At 38.4% G+C, this 20,138-nt stretch overlaps 1 protein-coding gene across 1 annotated transcript in view; it reads right to left on the reverse strand.

The window, feature by feature from the left end:
- Positions 1-235: 235 nt before the first annotated feature.
- Positions 236-20,138, reverse strand: part of SYT10 (synaptotagmin X) — a 27,153-nt gene continuing 7,250 nt past the window's right edge. Inside the window, exons 7-11 of the mRNA XM_009333037.1 lie at positions 16,216-16,780; positions 3,526-3,646; positions 2,993-3,164; positions 1,392-1,521; positions 236-307 (exon numbers count right to left, since the gene is read on the reverse strand). Of these exons, the coding sequence (XP_009331312.1) occupies positions 236-307; positions 1,392-1,521; positions 2,993-3,164; positions 3,526-3,646; positions 16,216-16,780 (1,060 nt within the window). The remainder of the gene's footprint in view (positions 308-1,391; positions 1,522-2,992; positions 3,165-3,525; positions 3,647-16,215; positions 16,781-20,138) is intronic.

The raw sequence follows: 20,138 nt of genomic DNA on the forward strand, positions 1-20,138 counted from the left end.
CGAGAAAACAAGTGAATGAATTTGTATGAGGAAGGGTTATATTTGGCTCAAGTCAACTTCATTCATACAGTAAGAAATTATTATAAACTGTAATATAAGACTTAGAATAGGAAAAATGTATTTCAATAAAAAAATATGGATACAGTTCATCTGCGGAAGCCAAACCTTCTATTTATGTAGATGTGAGCTACAAGGGAGCTTTAGACACTGAACACGATGAATCCACTCTTGTTCCTTAGGGCGTAAGCGGTGGTTTTGGTGATGAACAAGATCCCTGGCTATCAAAACTGGTTGCTCGGCCAGGTAACTGCAAGAAAAGCGTTAGTTTTACAAATGTCATCATATCTGGCCATGCATCACACTCATTTCAGAGGATGAGAGACTCCCTCAAAGAAGAACCCAAGTCACATCTAGACCCTTTCTGGATCAAAGTCTCCAGCAGAACTAATAATGGAAAGAAAATTCATAAAGTGAGCTCCTAAAAATGGCTCTGTCTCATTCCACAGGAGTGGGTTTATTTCACCAATCAGGGGTGGTACATGAGACAGGGAAAGCCATGAACCTCTGAAAAGAGGTTTCTCTGCTGCACTGACTCAGTTTCCCTGCCCTCACACTTTAGGTGTTTTACTGAAGCCTTGCTGTTGGGTTTTTTCTACCTGTCACTGCAGATGCTGTGCAGCACTGGGGAAAACAAATGGCCTGTGATGCCTCAGAGAGCAACTCATTTTTCTACAGAGACTGGGTTTGGGGAGGGCTAAACAGCGTGTCCTCCAGTGTGTTCCAAAGCAGGGCCTGCTGCTTCTTGAGGCTTCAATATGAATCTTTCTGAACCCAAAGCTGTGAGCATTTTGTATACAGAAAACCAGTAAGATGTGGCCACAGCAGGTTGAAGAGGGTGTCCAAGCCCAGGGACTTGTAGATATCATCACCCATGCATTGGAATAAGCTTCCAGTAAGTGTCTGTTTGAGTAACTCTGGAGGTAGCTGCTGGTATGGTGCCTCAACTTAGCCTAATTAGCAGGCCAGTTTCAGATTAATGTTTTAGCAACATAACTGTTCATGCTAAGGATTTTTGAATAGGAAATGATTGCTTTTGAAATACTTGCAAATGATCTTTTCTAAGTGAATGTAAGCTCCTTATCATAATCTCTGGAAATTTCAAATGTCTTAATTGTTTCATGGTACAATGCTGTCAGCGCACCATGGAAACTTTTCAAGTGGTGCATTTAAGCAATCAATAAACCCATGCAACTAGATTTAGGTTGTGCTAAGGATCTTATACCTGTTCCATCGATGCTACACTGATTTTCATAATTCTCAGAAGCACGTAAGTGTGAGAGAGACAAAAATATTCAATATACTGAAAAGGAGAGAATTTCGCTACTTCTTACCTCTACTAGTGGATGCCAGTGAGTTATTGGTTTACGTGGGTAAGCCAACATTTCATTCCAATGATCTCTTCCAAGCCCTTCAGCATCAATTCCTGTCCGACATACCCCAATGACCTCATTGTGCCCTACTCTGAGAATTGTAGAGAGGCAGAAGTTTTTTTAATAAAAATAGTTTTAATAACATCTGATGTATAATTCAGTTTACCGGTTTAGTGCAGCACAGAATACATGCCCAAAGTTTTCACATTATTTATTACAGATATTAGTTTTAGTGGTAATATAGTAATATTAAGTTCTGTAATGGTAGCATCAAAAACCTCCAGCCACTACCAGAGTGCTTCTAGCAGCTACAAAAATAGCAATGAAGACACAACCCTTGCCATTAAAAGGTTACAACCCAAACGGCACAAGGACAGAAAAGGACCATAATACACCAAATGATTTAGAAGGAAAACATGCTTAAATTTTGTGGGAGAGGAAGGTGAAGGAAGATGATGGGGAATACATTTCCTGCTGCAAATGCTTCAGATGTCATTTCACACTATATTTCCCAGCTCTAACTCTTGTGGTCATTGGAACTTCAGCCAAAAATGTGAAAGAGAGGGGTATAGCCGTAATAGCTGTAACTTAATACTTCATACTCTTGGCAGCGCCATAGAGTTGTTGAGGGACTCCAGAAAGTAATTTTCTGTACCTTGCCTACATGTACCTTAGGATAATGTTTCCTAACTTCATGTTAGCAAATGCTCTGAAAGGAGCAGCTGAAGAGGCCTGAAAGTGGGCAAGTTGCTGTGCTCTTCTCCCCAGTGACACCACAGTGCCCCTTTCACATCTGACTGAGAAAATCTTCCTGACAGAAGTTGGAGGACAATCAGAAATCTGATGGTGAGGAAAAATAATCTGAAGGTTCGCGTTACTAAATGGGAGTTTCACTGTTTATTTGCCCTGCCGTCTCAAGAGCTCATTACTAATGGCGCTTGAACAAAGCAGACTTGGCTCAGGCATGATTCTGCTAGTCACTGTCTAGTTTAACCTGCAGTCCTTGAACTACTCTAAGCAGGAGTATCTTCCTGTCAGTTCTCGGTGAGGACATAGATAATTGAGGCTCAGCGAGCACTGAACCCCAAGGTTACAAAGCTTCTTTATTGTGTCAACTGAAGGATTAATCATGACTTAATTCAATGAGGTAATTAGCACCTAAATCTTTTTTAGTTATCGAAATTTTCTTTGATTTCAAATGCCTGGCATTGAAATAGAAATTAGAGATGTGAAGGTCTTTTTTAAACTGAGACATACCTGATTTATAAAGCTTTTATATAGTCCGGCCACCAGATGGGGACAGAAATGTATGCCAATGCTAGCGGCCCATAAGAAGATCGAGCCATGTTTCTTCCTCATCACAGTTATTTATGACGCAGATAAAATGGCCTGAGCTCTAAAAGGCGTGGAAGCTTTAAACCTCTTCAGGAAAAGACCTGAAGGCTTTATCTTTTGTGACACTTGAACTGACTTGAAAGTTCAGGGAGGTAGAAAGCAGTCGCTTGCAATGGTCAGGTAACCTCTCACTGAAGATTAATGTTCAGAAAGCAAACTGTGCTTACCGATCGTAATCCATCACTGCAATGGAGAGGCTGACCTGATCCACATTCTCTGGAGGGATATCAAAGATGATGGCCTCGTTATAAACGGGATTGAGAGTGTTCTTCTTCGTGGTTGTTTTCCTCTTTTTCAGTCTTCGACCCTCACACATTAGTGACACTTTGACATATGGATCTGTGTAACAGATAATCAGTTGTGGGCATTTGGACTCAATGTCATTCAAATGTGTAGTGTAAGAGCAATATTTTTTTGTAGGAATGTCATATTGGTAAAGACAAAAGCTTACAATGATTTTAGTGACCCTGGCAAACACTGCTTTCAATATGCTGTCAATGCAAAGGAAAGGTATATGCATTCTGAACAGACATACCGACTGCCAGACCAAAGATAGCCAGTAGATCTGAACAGGGCCTACACCCATTCTCCTGCTACTTCCATTTCACAAGCATGCTAAACACACAAAACCCAAAGAGTTCCTATTTGTACCCTTCCTGAATAGACTCTGCCTTGTTATTTAAAAAATAAGTAGATTCACCTGATGCGCCAGTTATATCCATTGCTTTGAGATTCCTACATTTGATGACTGTAAATGTCATTCTCCCAGCAGTAGGCAAATAACAGAGGGAAAACATGATCTCACCCAAATCTATGCTTTCCTGAAAAAGAAAAGCAATGATTAGAAATCTGCCCATATTGCCAACAATTCAATTCAGATCATGCAAAAATTTAGCATTTTTTTTAACATGGAGAGATTTCTTTTGCAGCCTCAGATGCTTTTGAAGAGATCACAAACAACTTTCAGAAATTATTTCTGTAAAATACGGAAAGAGCGCCAACAGGATAATATTTTAGTGACAGGATCTAGAATTAATAAACTGAAAAATTAAAACAAAAGCAGAGCCAAAACTTTCTTGATTCCTGATATGTTTGTGTTGAATTTACACAAATGAAAAAGTGCTGAGTGTAGAACATCAAGTTCTGATGTTGAAAAGACTCAGACTCCATCCTCTCCAATAGAAAGAAATAAGGTGGAATATTTAGATGACACACATTTACATGCCTTTTAGCATGGAAGGCTAAATAAATTCCTACATAGAATTTATGTAGGATATTTATTTCTGCACACATGTATGCATATGAAAAGTTTATACTAAGTGCTTTGAAAAAATGAATGTGCTTGTAAAAGTTGCTAGCTTTAATGCTCTTACTGTTCTTTGAGGGGTTGTTCTGTTTTAGAGAAAAGCAAAGTAAAGGAGTAGCACCTACAACTTTCCTGGCTCAAGGGCAACTTTTTGGAGGATTATATACTCAGGAAGATGGATAAGGTCCATCTTAATAATCCTCACAAAAAGATAGTTTCCCTGTTGAGACATTGTGCTGTGAATTCGTGCAATCTGATATTGCTATACAGTTCAGATGCTACAACACTTGAGAAATGTAATCTAAGGAAGAGAGCTTCCATCAATTCTTATTTTTTCTTTCCTCACAGTTATATAATTATCCTAATATCACAAAAGTTTAGTTGTTGAGATGTTAGTTATGTTCTAAATTTCTAATTCCTGTTCTTCTAACATTTTAAAAATGCCCCCAGAAAAGCTCAAAGAAAATTGCATATTAAGAACAACTCAGGATTTTTAAATATGAGCTTGTGAGGAGCACGTAAGGAAGTCACTTCTGTAAGGCAGCCATTCTCAAGCATGCTCATGTGATCTCAGAGGACTTTGACTAATACTAAAAAGCTTATTTTTAATATCCCAGCTTCAATATTTTATCTGCCAATCCTCCAGCTACCCCAAGAGTACAAATTTGTTTGAGAACTGCTGGATTCATGGTACAGCTGTTCTAGCATCAGAAGGCAAGCATGATATATTTTTAAATGATACATACTAAAATGATGATTGTTGTGTAGATGACAAATACATTGCTTATAGTTATGAGACAGACTGGGGCTTCTTGTTCACATTTTTCAGCTGCTTATATGAACAGGTTTATAGACTTCCTTCGGGTTAATGCTTGTCTAAATTGAAATAGGTACTTCAGATCTTTCTTGAGTAAAGATGGACTTAATCACATGCTTCAGGGTTTTGGTCCCCCTCACTCCCCTGCATTGCAGACTCTAGATCAAAGAATGCAGTTTTAGAATAGCTTTAAATTCTCTGTTGCACTGTTAATAAAATATTGACTTTTGTGTAGGTTCATCAGTTCACGTGTTCAGACATTTTGTTGGGATTCTGTTCTAAGAATTGAGAGATTGATAAGCATGTGAACATGCACTGTGAGCAAATTTCATGCCTGTCAGGATTTCAGGATTTTAGATTTCTCAGGATTTCAAAATGATTTAGCTCATTCAGTCCACATAGGATAAATACAGCTGTTTGACATCTCCCTAGCCCAACCTGTTACTTTGCCACACAGAGCCCAGAATTTTGTGCCTCAGAGAACATTAACAAACTCACTTTTCTGTTTCAGAAAATATAAATAAAACTTGAACAAATGGAGTGTAATTCCTTTCACTGATTTGTTAAAGTAGCAAGTGCTCTGTTATATTTTAGTTTTTGTCATATCTGAAAGCTGTTTTGAGCACAGCTTCTATTGCTAGCACTACGTTCTGAATTTAGAGTCTGATTGTTGTTCCTCATATCCATATGTGAAAGAGATCTCACTCTTTTGTTTGAAAAGGAAATATAGCTCCCCCACATCCAGTGCTTCAAGGTCTATGTTGAGGGAGGTGATGAAGATGAGTTGGATTAAAAAACACAGTGGGCAGCTCATAAAAAGGACTAGTTCTTCCTTCTTCAGAGAGATGACTTGTGTAGGTGAATAGAGAAAAAATCATTTTTGCAAGATGGGAGTATGAACTTGAGTATTCTATTATTTCTTTTTGAAGACAAATTGGATAGACACTCAAAGGTTTGGGTGAGCTCAAATGATAAACAAGAATACAGACAGACAGGACCATTTACCATGACATAAATACTTTAAAAGAAACATTGCTCAAAATACTTGCAAATCTCCATGTGGTGATTACTCTACCCTACTTTTCTGAAGAGCAGAGAAAAGAATGAGTGCTTAACAAAATGGCAATGGTTTGAGGCTTATGCTCTGTCCTTTTTCTTTCCTTTCTGAACATGATGTACTGAAGTTATATTGAAAGAGAGCTTGGAAAATCCCCTGCCACCAAATCCAGTGATTTGACCATGCAATGAATAAGCAGGATGCCTTAATGCAAAAAGAAATGCTTGGACAGCAAATGAGGGGAATCTTTTTGCTCCGCACAGCAGACTGTCCAAAGGGCAGATGTACTGAAGTTACCCGAGCTCTTTAACCTGTGTACTGACTACTCAGTTTGAAGTGGTAAGTGATGGTTTTAGGATTGGGAAAAGGCTCTCTACCACTCCATTGTTTATGCAGGCATTTTCTGACTCCTATGACCTATAACTGGAAAAAATGTGGCTTGTGCTGCCCTGAAATGTCTGATTTTCATTTTGTGGAACAACACCTATGTTGCTCTATGCACTATTTCAATAGATAAATTCTGCAGTAGCCTAGAACAGATATTATTTCAAATAAACACCCTTGTCTATATCAAAGACATTTATGACTTACGCATTGTAAGTTCAAAGGGCTAGAAATAAAATTAGTAGTTACCCTGCACTAGTCCGTAGACACCATTTAACTCTCCTCCTGGTGAAGAGAACTGGCTGTCCTAGATTGCCACCACAGACTAGGAGTTCCCATTGTCCTCAGAGCAAGTTCAAATACAAGTCCTTTTAGAATCCTTTGAAACAACTCTGATGATTTTATCTTTTTAATTTAATTTGGTACTAATTGTGGCATCTGATGTTTGGTAGACAGTGTCTTTTTGGTTAGTAAGGAATAGAAAATCCTGGTACTTTTACTCACAGAATCACAGGATCATCAAATCATAGAATCACAGAATTGTTTAGGTTAGAAAAGACCTTTCAGATCATCAAGTCCAACCGTTAACTTAGCACTGCCAAGTCCACCACTAAACCATGGCCCTAAGCGCCACATCTACACATCTTTTAAATACCTCCAGGGATGGTGACTCAACCGCTTCCCTGGGCAGCCTGTTCCAATGTTTGACAACCCTTTCGGTGAAGAAATTTTTCCTAACATCCAATCTAAACCTCCCCTGGCGCAACTTGAGGCCGTTTCCTCTCCTATCGCTTGTTACTTCGGAGAAGAGACCGACACCCACCTCACTACAACCTCCTTTCAGGTAGCTGTAGAGAGTGATAAGGGCTCCCCTGAGCCTCCTTTTCTCCAGGCTAAACAACCCAAGTCCTTTCAGTCTCAGTTTCTACTCTGAGTATCTGTCGAGACTGGTGGTCTTTCTTCAGAGTTGAGTGAACGGAGTATGTTTTGTTAGGAGCTCTAGAAGTCATAGGGCAACTGGGGATTAAGATATTAAAATGCACCATTAAAATAAACATTCTTTGGAACTCAATCACACAAGGTGAAGCTCAAGACTTACGAACTTTTAAATGTTCTTTTGAAGGATTAAGATTAAAATTATGCATATGATAGCATCAGAAACTGGGTATTGGGTAAAATGTCTGCAATATCACCATTCCCACACACACTTTTTTGTTAACTTGAGCACTACAGGTTCATGAATTTGGAGCTGAAAACACAGGTTCAGACCTAGATAATGAACAAAGTAAGGCTCAGCATTTAAACTTCTCATGGCAGTCTTTGTCTACCACATGGATTATCCTGAGTAATATTTTTAAATTCCCTGGATCCTAAGTATTATTGATTTTAATTAGGATTTAAAAATAGGATTTAAATTACTTCAGAATCCCAGTGCTCTAGAAAAATTCGTATTTCTCTCACTTTATAATACACTAGATAATTAAGTTCACACAACTCATCTGACAGGAACTGTTCAGTCACGCAGATCTGAGGAAGCCAAGGCACAGACTGTCCTCAACAATCACGTCTGCATTACAGTCCACTTCAAACAAAACATGACATAGAAGGCACAAGCCTGGACCCAGTCGTTGCCCTCGTGCAAAATTTTAACTATGCTTCAGATTGTCTTACATGTATCATGTATTCAACTGGAATTGCACATTACTTAGGTAACTCCTATGAAATTTTATCTCTTTCCTAGGACTATTGTGAGTTTTTCTTTTTCTTCTTAAATTAAACTTAGATTTCAATTAACAGCTAGCTTTACAGATCCTTGTAATGATTACCCCCCACCGACTTCCAATAACGGGTACAGAAAAACCAGCATCGAGCACAGCTGCACTAATGCAAAAGGAAGCATTTGTTGTTACTGCACCTCTCTTCTTCATTTATTTCCCTTTTGTGTACACAAGCCATCATACAGAACTAAGGAACTGGAACAGTGGTAAGCGCTATACCAGCTTCAGTTATTTTTACAGCTCCCAGTTTACCTCACTACCCAATCCATTTTCTGGTACAGCAATGCTAGAACAAAACAAAACAAAGAAAACACAGACCTCAAATGCATATGTCAGCTATTCAGATGAAAAACAGGGTTTTTTTAGCTACACTACAGAATAAAGGTTCTTCAAATAGCATAATTCTCATCCCACATAAGCAACCACACCTGAATGGATGTGCTAATCATTTTCTCCATCAGGTTACCAAGGATCTGTCCACATTCCCTGCGTTATAGCCTCTTGGGAAAACAGTCCAGGGGTTGGCAAAGTCAGATGAAAAAATGGTCCTTGTTCTATTATTTTTGTTATCTGACCCACTGGACATCAGTGCTCTCATTTTCACACTTAGCCTGTAGAAGAAGTAGCAGCATTTCGACAGAGGCTGGGCTCCCTACTCACAATATAGACAAACAGTGGAAGGATGTGAGGAGAAGTTTGAAGCCCTTGTAGGGGAGCATTGATTAGTCTGATCAAGTTTTTAGAACCACTGTTGCTGGAGAAAGCTTTGCTGTTTCTTACTCCTTTTAATGTTCCCAGTTGTTTCCATTAAATTCAATTGAAGAGACAACTTTTAGCTAGGAACCTCCACAAATTCAGTGAGGAAGTTAGGCAGAGAGATCTTTCCATGTTCAGGGTAATTTCTTCTCACATATCACCACCCATAATCCTAAACTGAATGGGAAAAATTATTTACTGACAGTGTAAGAACTTGTGTAATCTCCCTCCTATATTCCAAGATCTTCACTGGTTTCATATGCCAGCAGGAGTGAAAAGCTTATAGAGAGCTGATATGTGAAATAAGGTGTCATTTTTGCATCTTTTTTTTGATCACAAATGAACTCTAGGACATTTTTTTACTGAAGGTTGTTTCTTCTTCTTTTCCCTTGGTTTTTGAAGCTTTGCAATTCAAACGAAGTCTTAAAAGAACAACTCACTATGGTTTCTTACAATAAGCTATGTAAATGTTACTGGAACTAAAAAATTTATACATTTTTATTGTTACTGGAGTGTCATTAATTTCCATGGTTAAAATAACAAGTATTTGCACAATTAATACTGCATTAGAAATGGAATTCCTTAAAAAACATCTTTGTTGTTACTTTCTTTATCATTCAGATTATCATAATCCATAGCAATTAATAATTTTAATTGTTAATCTCAATTTTAATATCCAGAACTGCTTTCCTATTAATTGTAATTTAAATGATGTTTTAAAGATCGCATGTGAGAATGGCATAGAGAAAATATGAAGGGTGGCATGAACTTATTTTGTGCTTGATTCCTAAACAAGTGATTTGCAAATTTTTTTCTCTTCATTTTCCTGCTGTATTTTGAGTAAGCATCTGTACTAAGTATTAATACTTTTCTAGATATCAAAGAAGTTATTCAGGCATTTACATTCCTAGACTGCTGGCTGTTTCCTTTAGTCACATGGAAAATTCCTTTTCTGTATAGTATGCAAATTAAAACAAACATTGGCAGAATTAGACCTTTGGATTACTTAAATACACAGGAAGATAATTCCCCCAAAGGACAGATTTGTCTCTCTTTTTCTTGTTCTGTTTAGAAACATTTTTTTTTTTATATATATTCCTGCTTTCCAATAAAAACTACTGACCTCAAGCTTCAAGAATCAGGGATAAAATAAAACGTAATGATAAATGTTGGGGGGTGGATGGAAAGAAAAGAAAAGAGAAACCTGTCTGCTCAGTTAGGTAAGAATGTAGGAAGACATTTATGGTTTTGAGGTATAGATGAAAAGAATGATAGGAAAGAGCAGTACAGCAATCTACCAGTCTGTCTGTTTTCTCATCTATGCATTTAGAATTTGATGGCATTTATGCTGTCACAGAAATTGTCAAAAGTTACATGAAGGTTGAACTGGAGAGCTAGTTCTGCCACCTCTCAAGGGGATTTTACTTTGGAAACCTTGTCCCCACAGCTAGTATTTATTTTCCTCTCCTGTTATTCTTTGCATATCAAATCCAGCTCTTTTTCTTCCTCCCAGCACCACTTATTGATTGCGCTGTTGTCCTGGGAAATGAATCAATGAGTTTGTGTTTGTTCTTGCCTCCGTGGAAGACAGTATGGAAGCAGTGGGGCCTGTTGCTCTATAATGACTGTGTCTTCTGCTTGTGGAGGCCTAATGCTTGTTTTAGTCTGACATCCTGATCGCTCTGGGTAAGCGCAGCTGCTGATTGCAGTCCTGATTGCAAAGAGAGGACTCCCTGAGATAGCACGCTGGGTCCAGCGGGCTGAATGCTCTCAGTAGCACCCCAGGAAGCCTCCTGTGCTTCTTTTGTTACTCCCTCTGTACATAACCATCTGTCTTGTGCACCAGGGGGGTAGTTTCATCTTGCCAGGCAGCAAGGCAGCCTGTTCCTGCTTTGGAACAGCTGAGAACAGAGGTGCTTCTGTGAACTAACTGTGGCATCTACCGGCACGTGAATGAAACAAAATGCATGTAGCTTCCAACACAAAGATGCTCTTCCAAAGCAGCAATGCATTGACTGCAAAGAGATTATTTGCAGTTGGAAATTCAAAGAGCACTTAGGGCACAGCAGATCAGTCAAGTCGTGCACCTTAGCATAGCTACCATGGTACCACCTGGACGCAGAGATACTAACTTCCCTTGAGGAAACCACATTCTTCATCTAATATTTCTTACTTTTAAGGTAGACTGAAAGTAGCAGTTTGCCTCTAGAAAAGCAGAATATTCAAATAATTTATTGTTTCAAATGAAAAGAAACATTCACTAATGATAGAAACCTTCCCTGCTTTCAGTAACTGGACAGAAACCCACCCTTTCTCCATCGTCTTTTCTAGTTATCTCCCAGAACTAAAGCAATCCCAAATCTAAATGAAAAACCTCAACATGTTTCCTGTAAAGACCGACCCAGAGTATTCGCTCATGTACTCAGCAGCAGGTGATCATGTGAATCCTTTATGTCACCGGCCCTGATTAAAAATGACAAGTGCCGGCTATTCTTGGCTTTAAAGGGGCTGTTCCCATTATAGAGATGATAAACGTTTCTATATTGACAAACCTTTACTCTTTCACAGGTTTAGCATTGTGTTAAAGCTTTTATGTACATTTCCAGAATCACTATAGGCTAAGTCCATTCTGATGAGGATGGCTAATTGTAGAGCATAGCACCCTACGTTGCTGGTAATAAAGCATTTCCTGATAGTGCTGCTCTTTGAACACTAAGAAATAGGACAATCCTTATAATGTGGCCTCAAAGTTTGACTACCGCAAGACAAACCTTTGTCAGCTCTATACCACTGTTGCCTTACTCAGAGTAGCGTGCCAGTTTTTGTCCAGTCACAAAATAGCAAACTATGGAGAAAACTAAGCAAAGACAATGCCTGCAACTGCTTTGGGTGAACTGCAGAGGTGGGATTCATTCTTGTTTGATCAGGAAGTCAGAATAATCTCTTTCCATAACAGAGGCCAACAGCTAGCAGGATTACCTGGGTGACATCCTACTCTGGCAAGTGTCTGAGAGACACCTATTGAGACAAATGTTACTGTCCTGTTTATTAAAAAAAGGTATCTAAGCACTTCTGTCTTTTCCAGCAATGCTTTTCCAGCAATGCTATTCCAAGTGCTTTAGAAACAGCAATCACACATCATGTGTGTCACATGAAGCCTGTGTCCTTACAAAACCTTCTTTTATATCCCACTTCACAAATGAGAAAACTGCAGCACTGAAATGCCTGGTGTTGGAAAACTAAATAATAACGAAGTTCCATCCATTTACATGACATAATTCAAGAGGCTACAAATATATGACAGCTCCATGACTAACATCCCCAAGAGACTACCACTGCACTGGAAATGGCTTTCATCTAAATTCTGAGCCCTATTATTTTTTTTTTCTGGTTGCATAGTGTCCTACAATTGGTTACACTAACAGAGTTCACAGAATACCTTTGGAAAGAAAATGTTTCTGACAGTCACTTGCCAATGTTTTTAGGCAATGACGTTAGAGGCAGAGATTTCCAAAGCAATCAATCATTTTAGAAAGTATAAAAAGTATGGTAGGAAGTTAATAAACTTTTACATCCAGAAAGTGTTAGATCACAAGAGGTGGTCTTTTTGCCTAAACGATTTTACAACACTGAATATTTGCACTTAAGTGTTTGTTAGCAATTCCAATAAATGAGTTTTCTTTTTTTAAAGTATGCGGTATGTTTTGATGGTAACAAAACCTCAGAAATGTATGCAAAAATCACAAGCACTTCACAAAAATGGAAGCTAGATATGTTTACTAAACAATCCATTTGATATTATTTGTTTGCCTCTGATGTTATGAATTAATTTCCTAAAGTGTATTAAGAATTACAGTATTCCAATATACTGAACAACCTTCATAGGTGGTCCAAAGCTGCCTCTTGAGTTTTTCTTTTTTTTAATTATTCAAACAAACAGAAATAAATGATGGATTATTTATTGAAAAGTCAATCACCCATGTATAAGCAAAATTTGGGGATATTAATATCATCAGATATCTAGGATACTTCTTTTCCACAACCAGTTTTACACCAAATTTACTTTGATAATTTAACATTAAGAAATGAAAATGCTTTAGCACTTACAACAGGTACATGCTACATATTATACAATAGCTGCAGGTTTTCAACATAACGTATAACAGAGAAACAATGATATGAATGAAAAACTAAAGGAACAAAATACAAACTACAAAAGATTAATAAATATCAACAGTTGAAAATAATAAGAATAAAAATGAGCAAGTGAGGAGGCCAATCCTGCACTTATATAAAATAGTTTCGAATTACTATTATGAGCAAAAAAAAAACCCCTAAAACTGTGGATTCCCACAGAGTCATTGGTTTTACAGCCAAAAGGACTCGGTGCAACCATCCAGTCTGATTTTCCCCAGACTGTGTATTTCCTGTACCAAATAAAAACTCTTTATGGATGTGCAAGCAAATCTTTTAAAAATGATGTTAACTACTGACAGAGAGTCTTTGCATAGTAGAGAATCTCCCGATCTCCTGTGGTAACTTCCTTCACTGATAAAATGTTGCAGTTCATTTCCTTGGTAAATCTGTCTAGTAGGTGTTCAACTCCGAGACTGCAGAGCCTTGCGTCATAAAAATAGGTTCTTTCCAAGCAGGTAATAGGAATGGTTTTCACCCTCACTCTACCTTCTGAATAGAAAATTCTTGACTATGGAAGAGATGTAAAAGACTCAAAGCTGAGGAGAGGCTACTTCTGCTGTGTTTTTTAAGTTTTGGACCAATCCTTTGATCTAGCACTTCTACCATTTTCTACCATCTTCCACCATCTATCATTTAGCAACAGCATGAGCAAACCACTGCATGTAGGAAGCATGCCTGAACAAAAGGTTGAAAAACTTCACAGAACATACAAGAAAACAGAGCAGAGGTGAGGAAGGAAAAAGCATGAGAGAAATAATATTTGCAGAATGGCATCTTGGTTCCTATGCTCTACTGTGTAAGTAAGGACCTTCCCACTGAGACAGCCAGTTTGTTTTTTAAAGATTCCTTATGAACACCAAAGCATGCTTGCCTGGAGTACGGTTATTTTTCACTAATTGCAGAACCAGCTGGATCTTTTTTTTCAAGGCTTAATCCAAGTCCAGTTGACTCTGGCAAGCATTAGTAAGTTATTTAATTGCTAGTTAGTGACTTTAGTAAACTTTAGATCTGGTGCTTAAATATAATTCCCCAATGATTAACATCTTATGCACTTTTTATTCCCGTGCAGGATTGGCTCCCTCATCTTACAGTTTCTGAAATGGCAGAACTAGAAACCTTTATTACTAACCAATTTTAATCTACATGAAGCAGCTGAAGTAAAACACAAGGCAGCACATTGCACATGTAGTAACAGGACATCTTATAGGAGAGTTTCATTTTGCCAGGAAAAATCAATTCAATCAGTTTCTTCCATAATTTTCTGAGAATAGTGTAAGGCTTGTGAAAGCTGATGCGGTCACCCACTACTAGAAGATATCTCAATTTTATGTGTTTATTGTTAACGGTTTAAGTGGAGACAACTTATTCATACACACGAAATACTGTAAACTATACTGGCTGAAAGCCTGAAATCCAAAAACTTCATGCTTCCTCTTAAACGTCATACATAGTAAAACACCAGCAGAGTGAATTAAGCACTATAACTGCATGTACTAACCCTCAGTGAGGAAGAAACTTGAATTAGAATTCAGCGCCAAGATTAGCAACCATTTTCATCCAGATGTATATTAGTATCTCCCCCAACTGCATAATTTGGTTTGGCATTTCAATCTGCTCAAAACCAGTGATGAACAGTCCAGGGATTCTAATTTGCTGAAACCATTCTAGTTATCAGCTAATATCTCACCCGCACGCCTGTTGCGAAGGACCAGTGAGCATTTAAATCATTACTAAAGTATTAAGGATAATATCAAAGCTAGAAGAAATTTAAAAAATTGTTACTGGGCTATTACTCCAAGACCTTAAACACAGATTCAATTTTAAGCTTGAGAACACAGCTCTTAAATGTACCTGAAATCTGAGCTTGATCAAAGCAAGCATACACAGATGCAGTTTTCTGGAGGTGTGCCGGAGGCTGTTCGGACCAGTTTGGTAGACCCAGCAGTTAAAATAAATAGCTGTTTTTGTGAATTCACATTTAAAAACTGTCTCCACTATGCTCCGCTCCCTAATATTTCTCCTTTCTTAGGAAACACAGTGTTCATGCTCAAACTGGTGAGGAAGTACCAGTCCTCTGTCCTTCTAGTCATGCAGACCTAGACTTCCCTGTCTAGCAGGTATGAACAGCATGAACACATTTGGGAAAAGAGGCATGGGAAGTCTCTGGTTCTATTGAAGGGATGGTATGAAGCTTCTGTCACTGACGCAGTGTCTAGTACTGCTCTGTCCTCTGTTCATCCCCGCTGTGGAAGTCCAGCCCATGCCAAAAGCCAAAGCTCAGACTGTTTTGGATACCTCCACAGAACAAGGGATGGGAAAACTCCTATATAAATAGCATAGTAGTTAAAAAAACCAAAACCAAACAAAAAAAAAACCCCACACCCCACCATTTAATTTTTTTTCCCCTCAAATTTCAACCAGGGAAGACGATTTTGGATTTCAAGATTAATAAAGATAATGTTTGTAGACTGGTGGTTTTCCCACTGGTAGCCTGTCATCCATCCTGTCATTCATGCAGGCGCCTCCTTTTCTTGCTTCCAACAATAAACAAATAATTTCTATTTCCTAAGTCTACTTGCTTGTGCCTCTTGAGTTTTGCTAGTAACCAGCAGCAACACAGGTACATCTACTGGGGACCCTAAGCACAGGGCAGCCAGCAAAGAACATTTTGGACTTCAAGCATTTTTAGCCTCTCTCTCTTCCTTCACAAGATTCCCAACCTATGAAAATTTGCTAACAAGGGCAGGATGGGCCCTGTTCCTTAATAGATGGTCATTTTGAAGGACAGGGTATTTTGCTAACAGGAAAATGTTAATTGTTCTTGTTAAGCAGTGATATTCATGATGTACTATTTAATTAATAAACCTAATTTATATTTGCACAGTGAGCCATAAGGGTGATGGTATGTTCCCAGAAGATTTTCTAGTAATTAAGTTTTATAGCTTCCTAAGCATCTTATTCTCTATACTCAAAGGAAAATATTGACAACTTTTTTTTTTTTCTTTCAGACTCTGCTGATAAACAGGATGCTCTGCCACAAACTACAAAAGAGAAATGAAAATATCATGTTAATGCTTTCGGAACACATTACTTACTGTGGTGGCACAGTGGATGTCTTTCCATACATTGGCTTCCCTGGAGAGATCTGAGACTTCAAAAAGGTTATCAAGAATAACTTCCCCAATCATGTCATGTCTAGAAAATCTGTCAAAATCATAAACACTGAAATGCAATTTCCTGTTGCTGAGTTGATCATAGGCTACAGGAAACTGAAAGGTTTCATCAAAGACAGGATTTAATGTCTTTCTGTGAACTCGTGTCTGAAACTTCTTTTTCCTATCTGGAAGCAGATAAATCTTAACGTAGGGGTCCGATGTTCCTGTGAAGTCTTTAGCAGGCAGATCTAAGGCTTTGACAATTGTGACAGCCAGAAGTTCATTCTCATAATCATACCGGAGAGTGAAGTTAAGTTTTCCACATGTTTTCACATCTTCTTGTTGCCCATCAGAATCCACAGACTTCTGTTTGTAGAGTTCCGGCTTTATTCTCCCAATGCTGGTTGTCGTCTCTCCCCTTTGCAAAATCGGATCTGTCCCCATGTTAAAATCAACACTGGACACTTGCATCTGCCTTGGCAAGTGCCTCCTGAAAGAATTGTGCCTGCACACATACACACACACACACACAAAACGAGCCATGATTACCTCTGGGAAAAGACCTGGCTATTACTAAGTAGAAAATACAAGAAGACCAAATTACTAAGGGTTCCTCTCTTTAAAATAATTTTAAAATAATCCCCCCCAAATGTTTTGCAAGTGTTAAAACATCCTTGAGAGGAAATGATCATTCAGAATGAACTTCTTCGCCTGAGAGACACACATTGTCCTGGCAATACATGTATTTATAACCTTGTTTTCGGGCTATGCAGCTAAAACTGAATTCAGGTTCTTTCACAGAACAAGCTGACAGTTCCAACATTGCTTGAGCCCACTGTGCTAGGGCCTGAGTAAAGTATAGTCAGGCAGAAAAAAAATCACTTGCAGAATTGTCATCAGTAATTCCTGGTTCTTAGAGGCATTCCGTGGTGTTTTTTCAATTAAATATTTACCAAGCTTCACACTGATCACTGTGAAAGGCACATGAAAAGGCCATACAGAGCTATATTTGGAGGTTTTCAGCATAGTGCTTTGCCATCCTACACTATTTTACATACACCTGCTTGGTATTTGCTACACTGAGGTACAGGCTGCCTTCTCCAATCATACTGGGAACATTTTGTTCTGGCTGCAATACATTTCAAAGTTTTGGTCAACATTTTTCTGTGATACGTTTTTTTCCTTCTGTTCTTACACTCTGCTGTGCAGTGTTTTAGAAAGCTGATTCCTGTACTCCTAGCAAGAAACAGTATGTTTAAATCCTTGTAATTCTGAATAGAGTGTTGCATAAGTGTATGTGTTTATGGGCTTATCTTGACTCATGAACATCAATGGAAATTTGTGCCTTTCCTACTAAGACTGAAATCAAAGCCCTGGTATGCCATACAGCCTTACAGTAGTATAAAACCATTGGTCAAAAAACTTCATAGAATTAATCATCAGCAGATGCCATTATGACCACACTGTCCAGTTTATTTTTTTGGACATTTTCACATTTCCTTGGTACTTCACTAACCCAACAATCTGTACTGGAAAAGCTCACTACCTCCTCCTGTGAGCATACTTAGTTGCCATTAAAAAACAATTTAATTGTCAGAATTTCCCCTGCTTTTTGCGATCAATTGCTTATTAATGCCAAGTGCAGCCTTGCCTTATTGCTTGGTTTCCCTGTAGTGTTGTGTTCTGAAAACAAGAGGTGTCACAGCTGTGTGTTTCTTTCTTTAAATCAGAAATGCAAATTGTCCATTTGAAAGCAACCAGGACTCATTTCATAGATATTATTTGTATTTTTGCTGTAAGTGAAGTGGTTGCAGAAGGCATGAAGCACAAAACTACTGCAGTTCAGCTGAGCAGAGATACAAGAGGGTAATCTGCAGCCATTAAATAATAGACAAGAAGGTTTCCCCTTTTGGCTGTTCCAGTACTGGTAGGTGCAGGGAGCAGTCCTATTGTAATACAAGAATAGGAGAGGGAGAACTTCATAGTCTAGATTTGAAGTAGCTCCAAAAAATCCAGGTGTTTTGATCTCAAATTTAGATGCACAATACACCCCTCTCATAACACATTCTACCTTTGGTTTTTTACAGACAGACAAGTTGAAAGATTTTCTTTTCTCTTAAATATTAAAACTCGCCAAATTCATAGTATACAATGTCTACATTGGAATGGAGTGAGGAGTCAAGAGGCCCTAACTAGTCAGAAAAGTACAATATTGTCCTCAGGGAGTTTTAGGGCTGTCCTTGTGCCTTTGTCCTCCGAGAAGACCAGCCTCGTAGGTGTGCTAAACACAGGGAAGGAACTGAACTCCACCCAAAATGTAGTGACAATAAATGTTTGGGCATGCAGCAATTTCGGCACTAGCTCTCTAGTATCTTTGACTCATAATGAAGTCCAGGGACACCTGTGTTACTGCTACTTCTGTCTGTGCTAATGAAACCTGCGCAGGTAGGCCTTCCTGAGTGCTCCTCACACCTGCAGCCGTACTACTGAGATGCCCAGATAATCATGTTCAAATCCTGCCATAGACACGCAGTAGAGAAAACTGCCTACGCAGGGGAAACAGTGAAGCTGACTGTATGGCATTTCCAGTTTGGGTGAAAACAGATACACAAATTCTCTTTTCCTTGACTTCTCTTGCGTTTATGAAGATCTGAGTTAACACTTGTAACAATAACATATAAAACCCCAAATCTATGATTTCGAAGGTACCAACCTTCTTTCAAATTTTCAAACTTTTGCGCGTAAGATCCTCTAGCGAATGTAGTGATTGTTGCGAGATGTCACTAAGTAAAACAGTGTGGCTGTATGGCTGTTCCCTGTGGGAACCAGCAGCGCTTTTGCTCTAGTAAGCCAAAGTCCTAATTACATAGCGCCTAGTATCTGTTCTGAGTCACAGCATTTCTCCAAGACAGCTAATTAGTCTGTTAATTATTAAGATGCTTCATTGTTGTCATGGCAACATATTTATCTTCCTTTGTTCTGCAGTAACAAAGGAATTAATGACTGTGATAATGAAGTACAAGGATGTCAGGCAACCACATTGTGAAAATGCTGCAAAGCTACTAACGTGTGCAAATCCAGGTACTTCTACGCCTACCGGCTCTTACATGTAGCACTCCTATAATACATGCCTTCCATAACTTAGAACAAATACATTTTGAGTGACAGTAAATCTGTATGTAAATCTCTAATATAAAATTGTGCTTGCATAGGACTAATGATAGTATGCAGCTGATTCCTAACTCAGTAAGACTGCCATATGTAAGACAAAAGAGAAGTATAGGATGCTGATTTATGATATGACTTGAGATTTATGAGACATGGCTCTGGTCTAGCTTTCTTAGATGACATTAGACCAATCTTTTGGACCAAATCCAGGAATGGACACAAGCACTTGTGGTATTTAGACAGACCAGAGGCTGCTGTCTCCTCCTTGCAATCACTAAAGTCAACAGATCTGCTTGTTTTTCGTTAACCTTAACATTCCCAAGCACCTCACTTTTGCCTTTGTGCTTCTTGAGAACCGACTTACTCTTTGCAGAGCTGAATGACAAGCTCCTCTCTGACCTAATGCTAAGAAGCAAAAAGCATGTCCTTTGAAAATACAGGTGAACATTTGAAGGAAGGAATATAATAGAAACAATAAACTATATTTCAGAATACTTTCACAAAGTATTGGGAAGAGTGGTTCTCAATAACACAGAGCAAAAATGTTTGTAAATGAATACCGTTGACGCAGGACTTCTGTCGTAGTTTACTGGTTAACTGGGATCAAGGACTAAAGAGCTTTTTTTTTTTTTTTAACAACCAGGTCTTTTCATATTGTTGGGAACTATGAAAATGATATAGTTTTAATTAAGTAG

Source organism: Pygoscelis adeliae, unplaced genomic scaffold (genome assembly GCF_000699105.1).
Source record: "Pygoscelis adeliae isolate BGI_AS28 unplaced genomic scaffold, ASM69910v1 Scaffold38, whole genome shotgun sequence".
Taxonomy (NCBI): Eukaryota; Metazoa; Chordata; class Aves; order Sphenisciformes; family Spheniscidae; genus Pygoscelis; species Pygoscelis adeliae.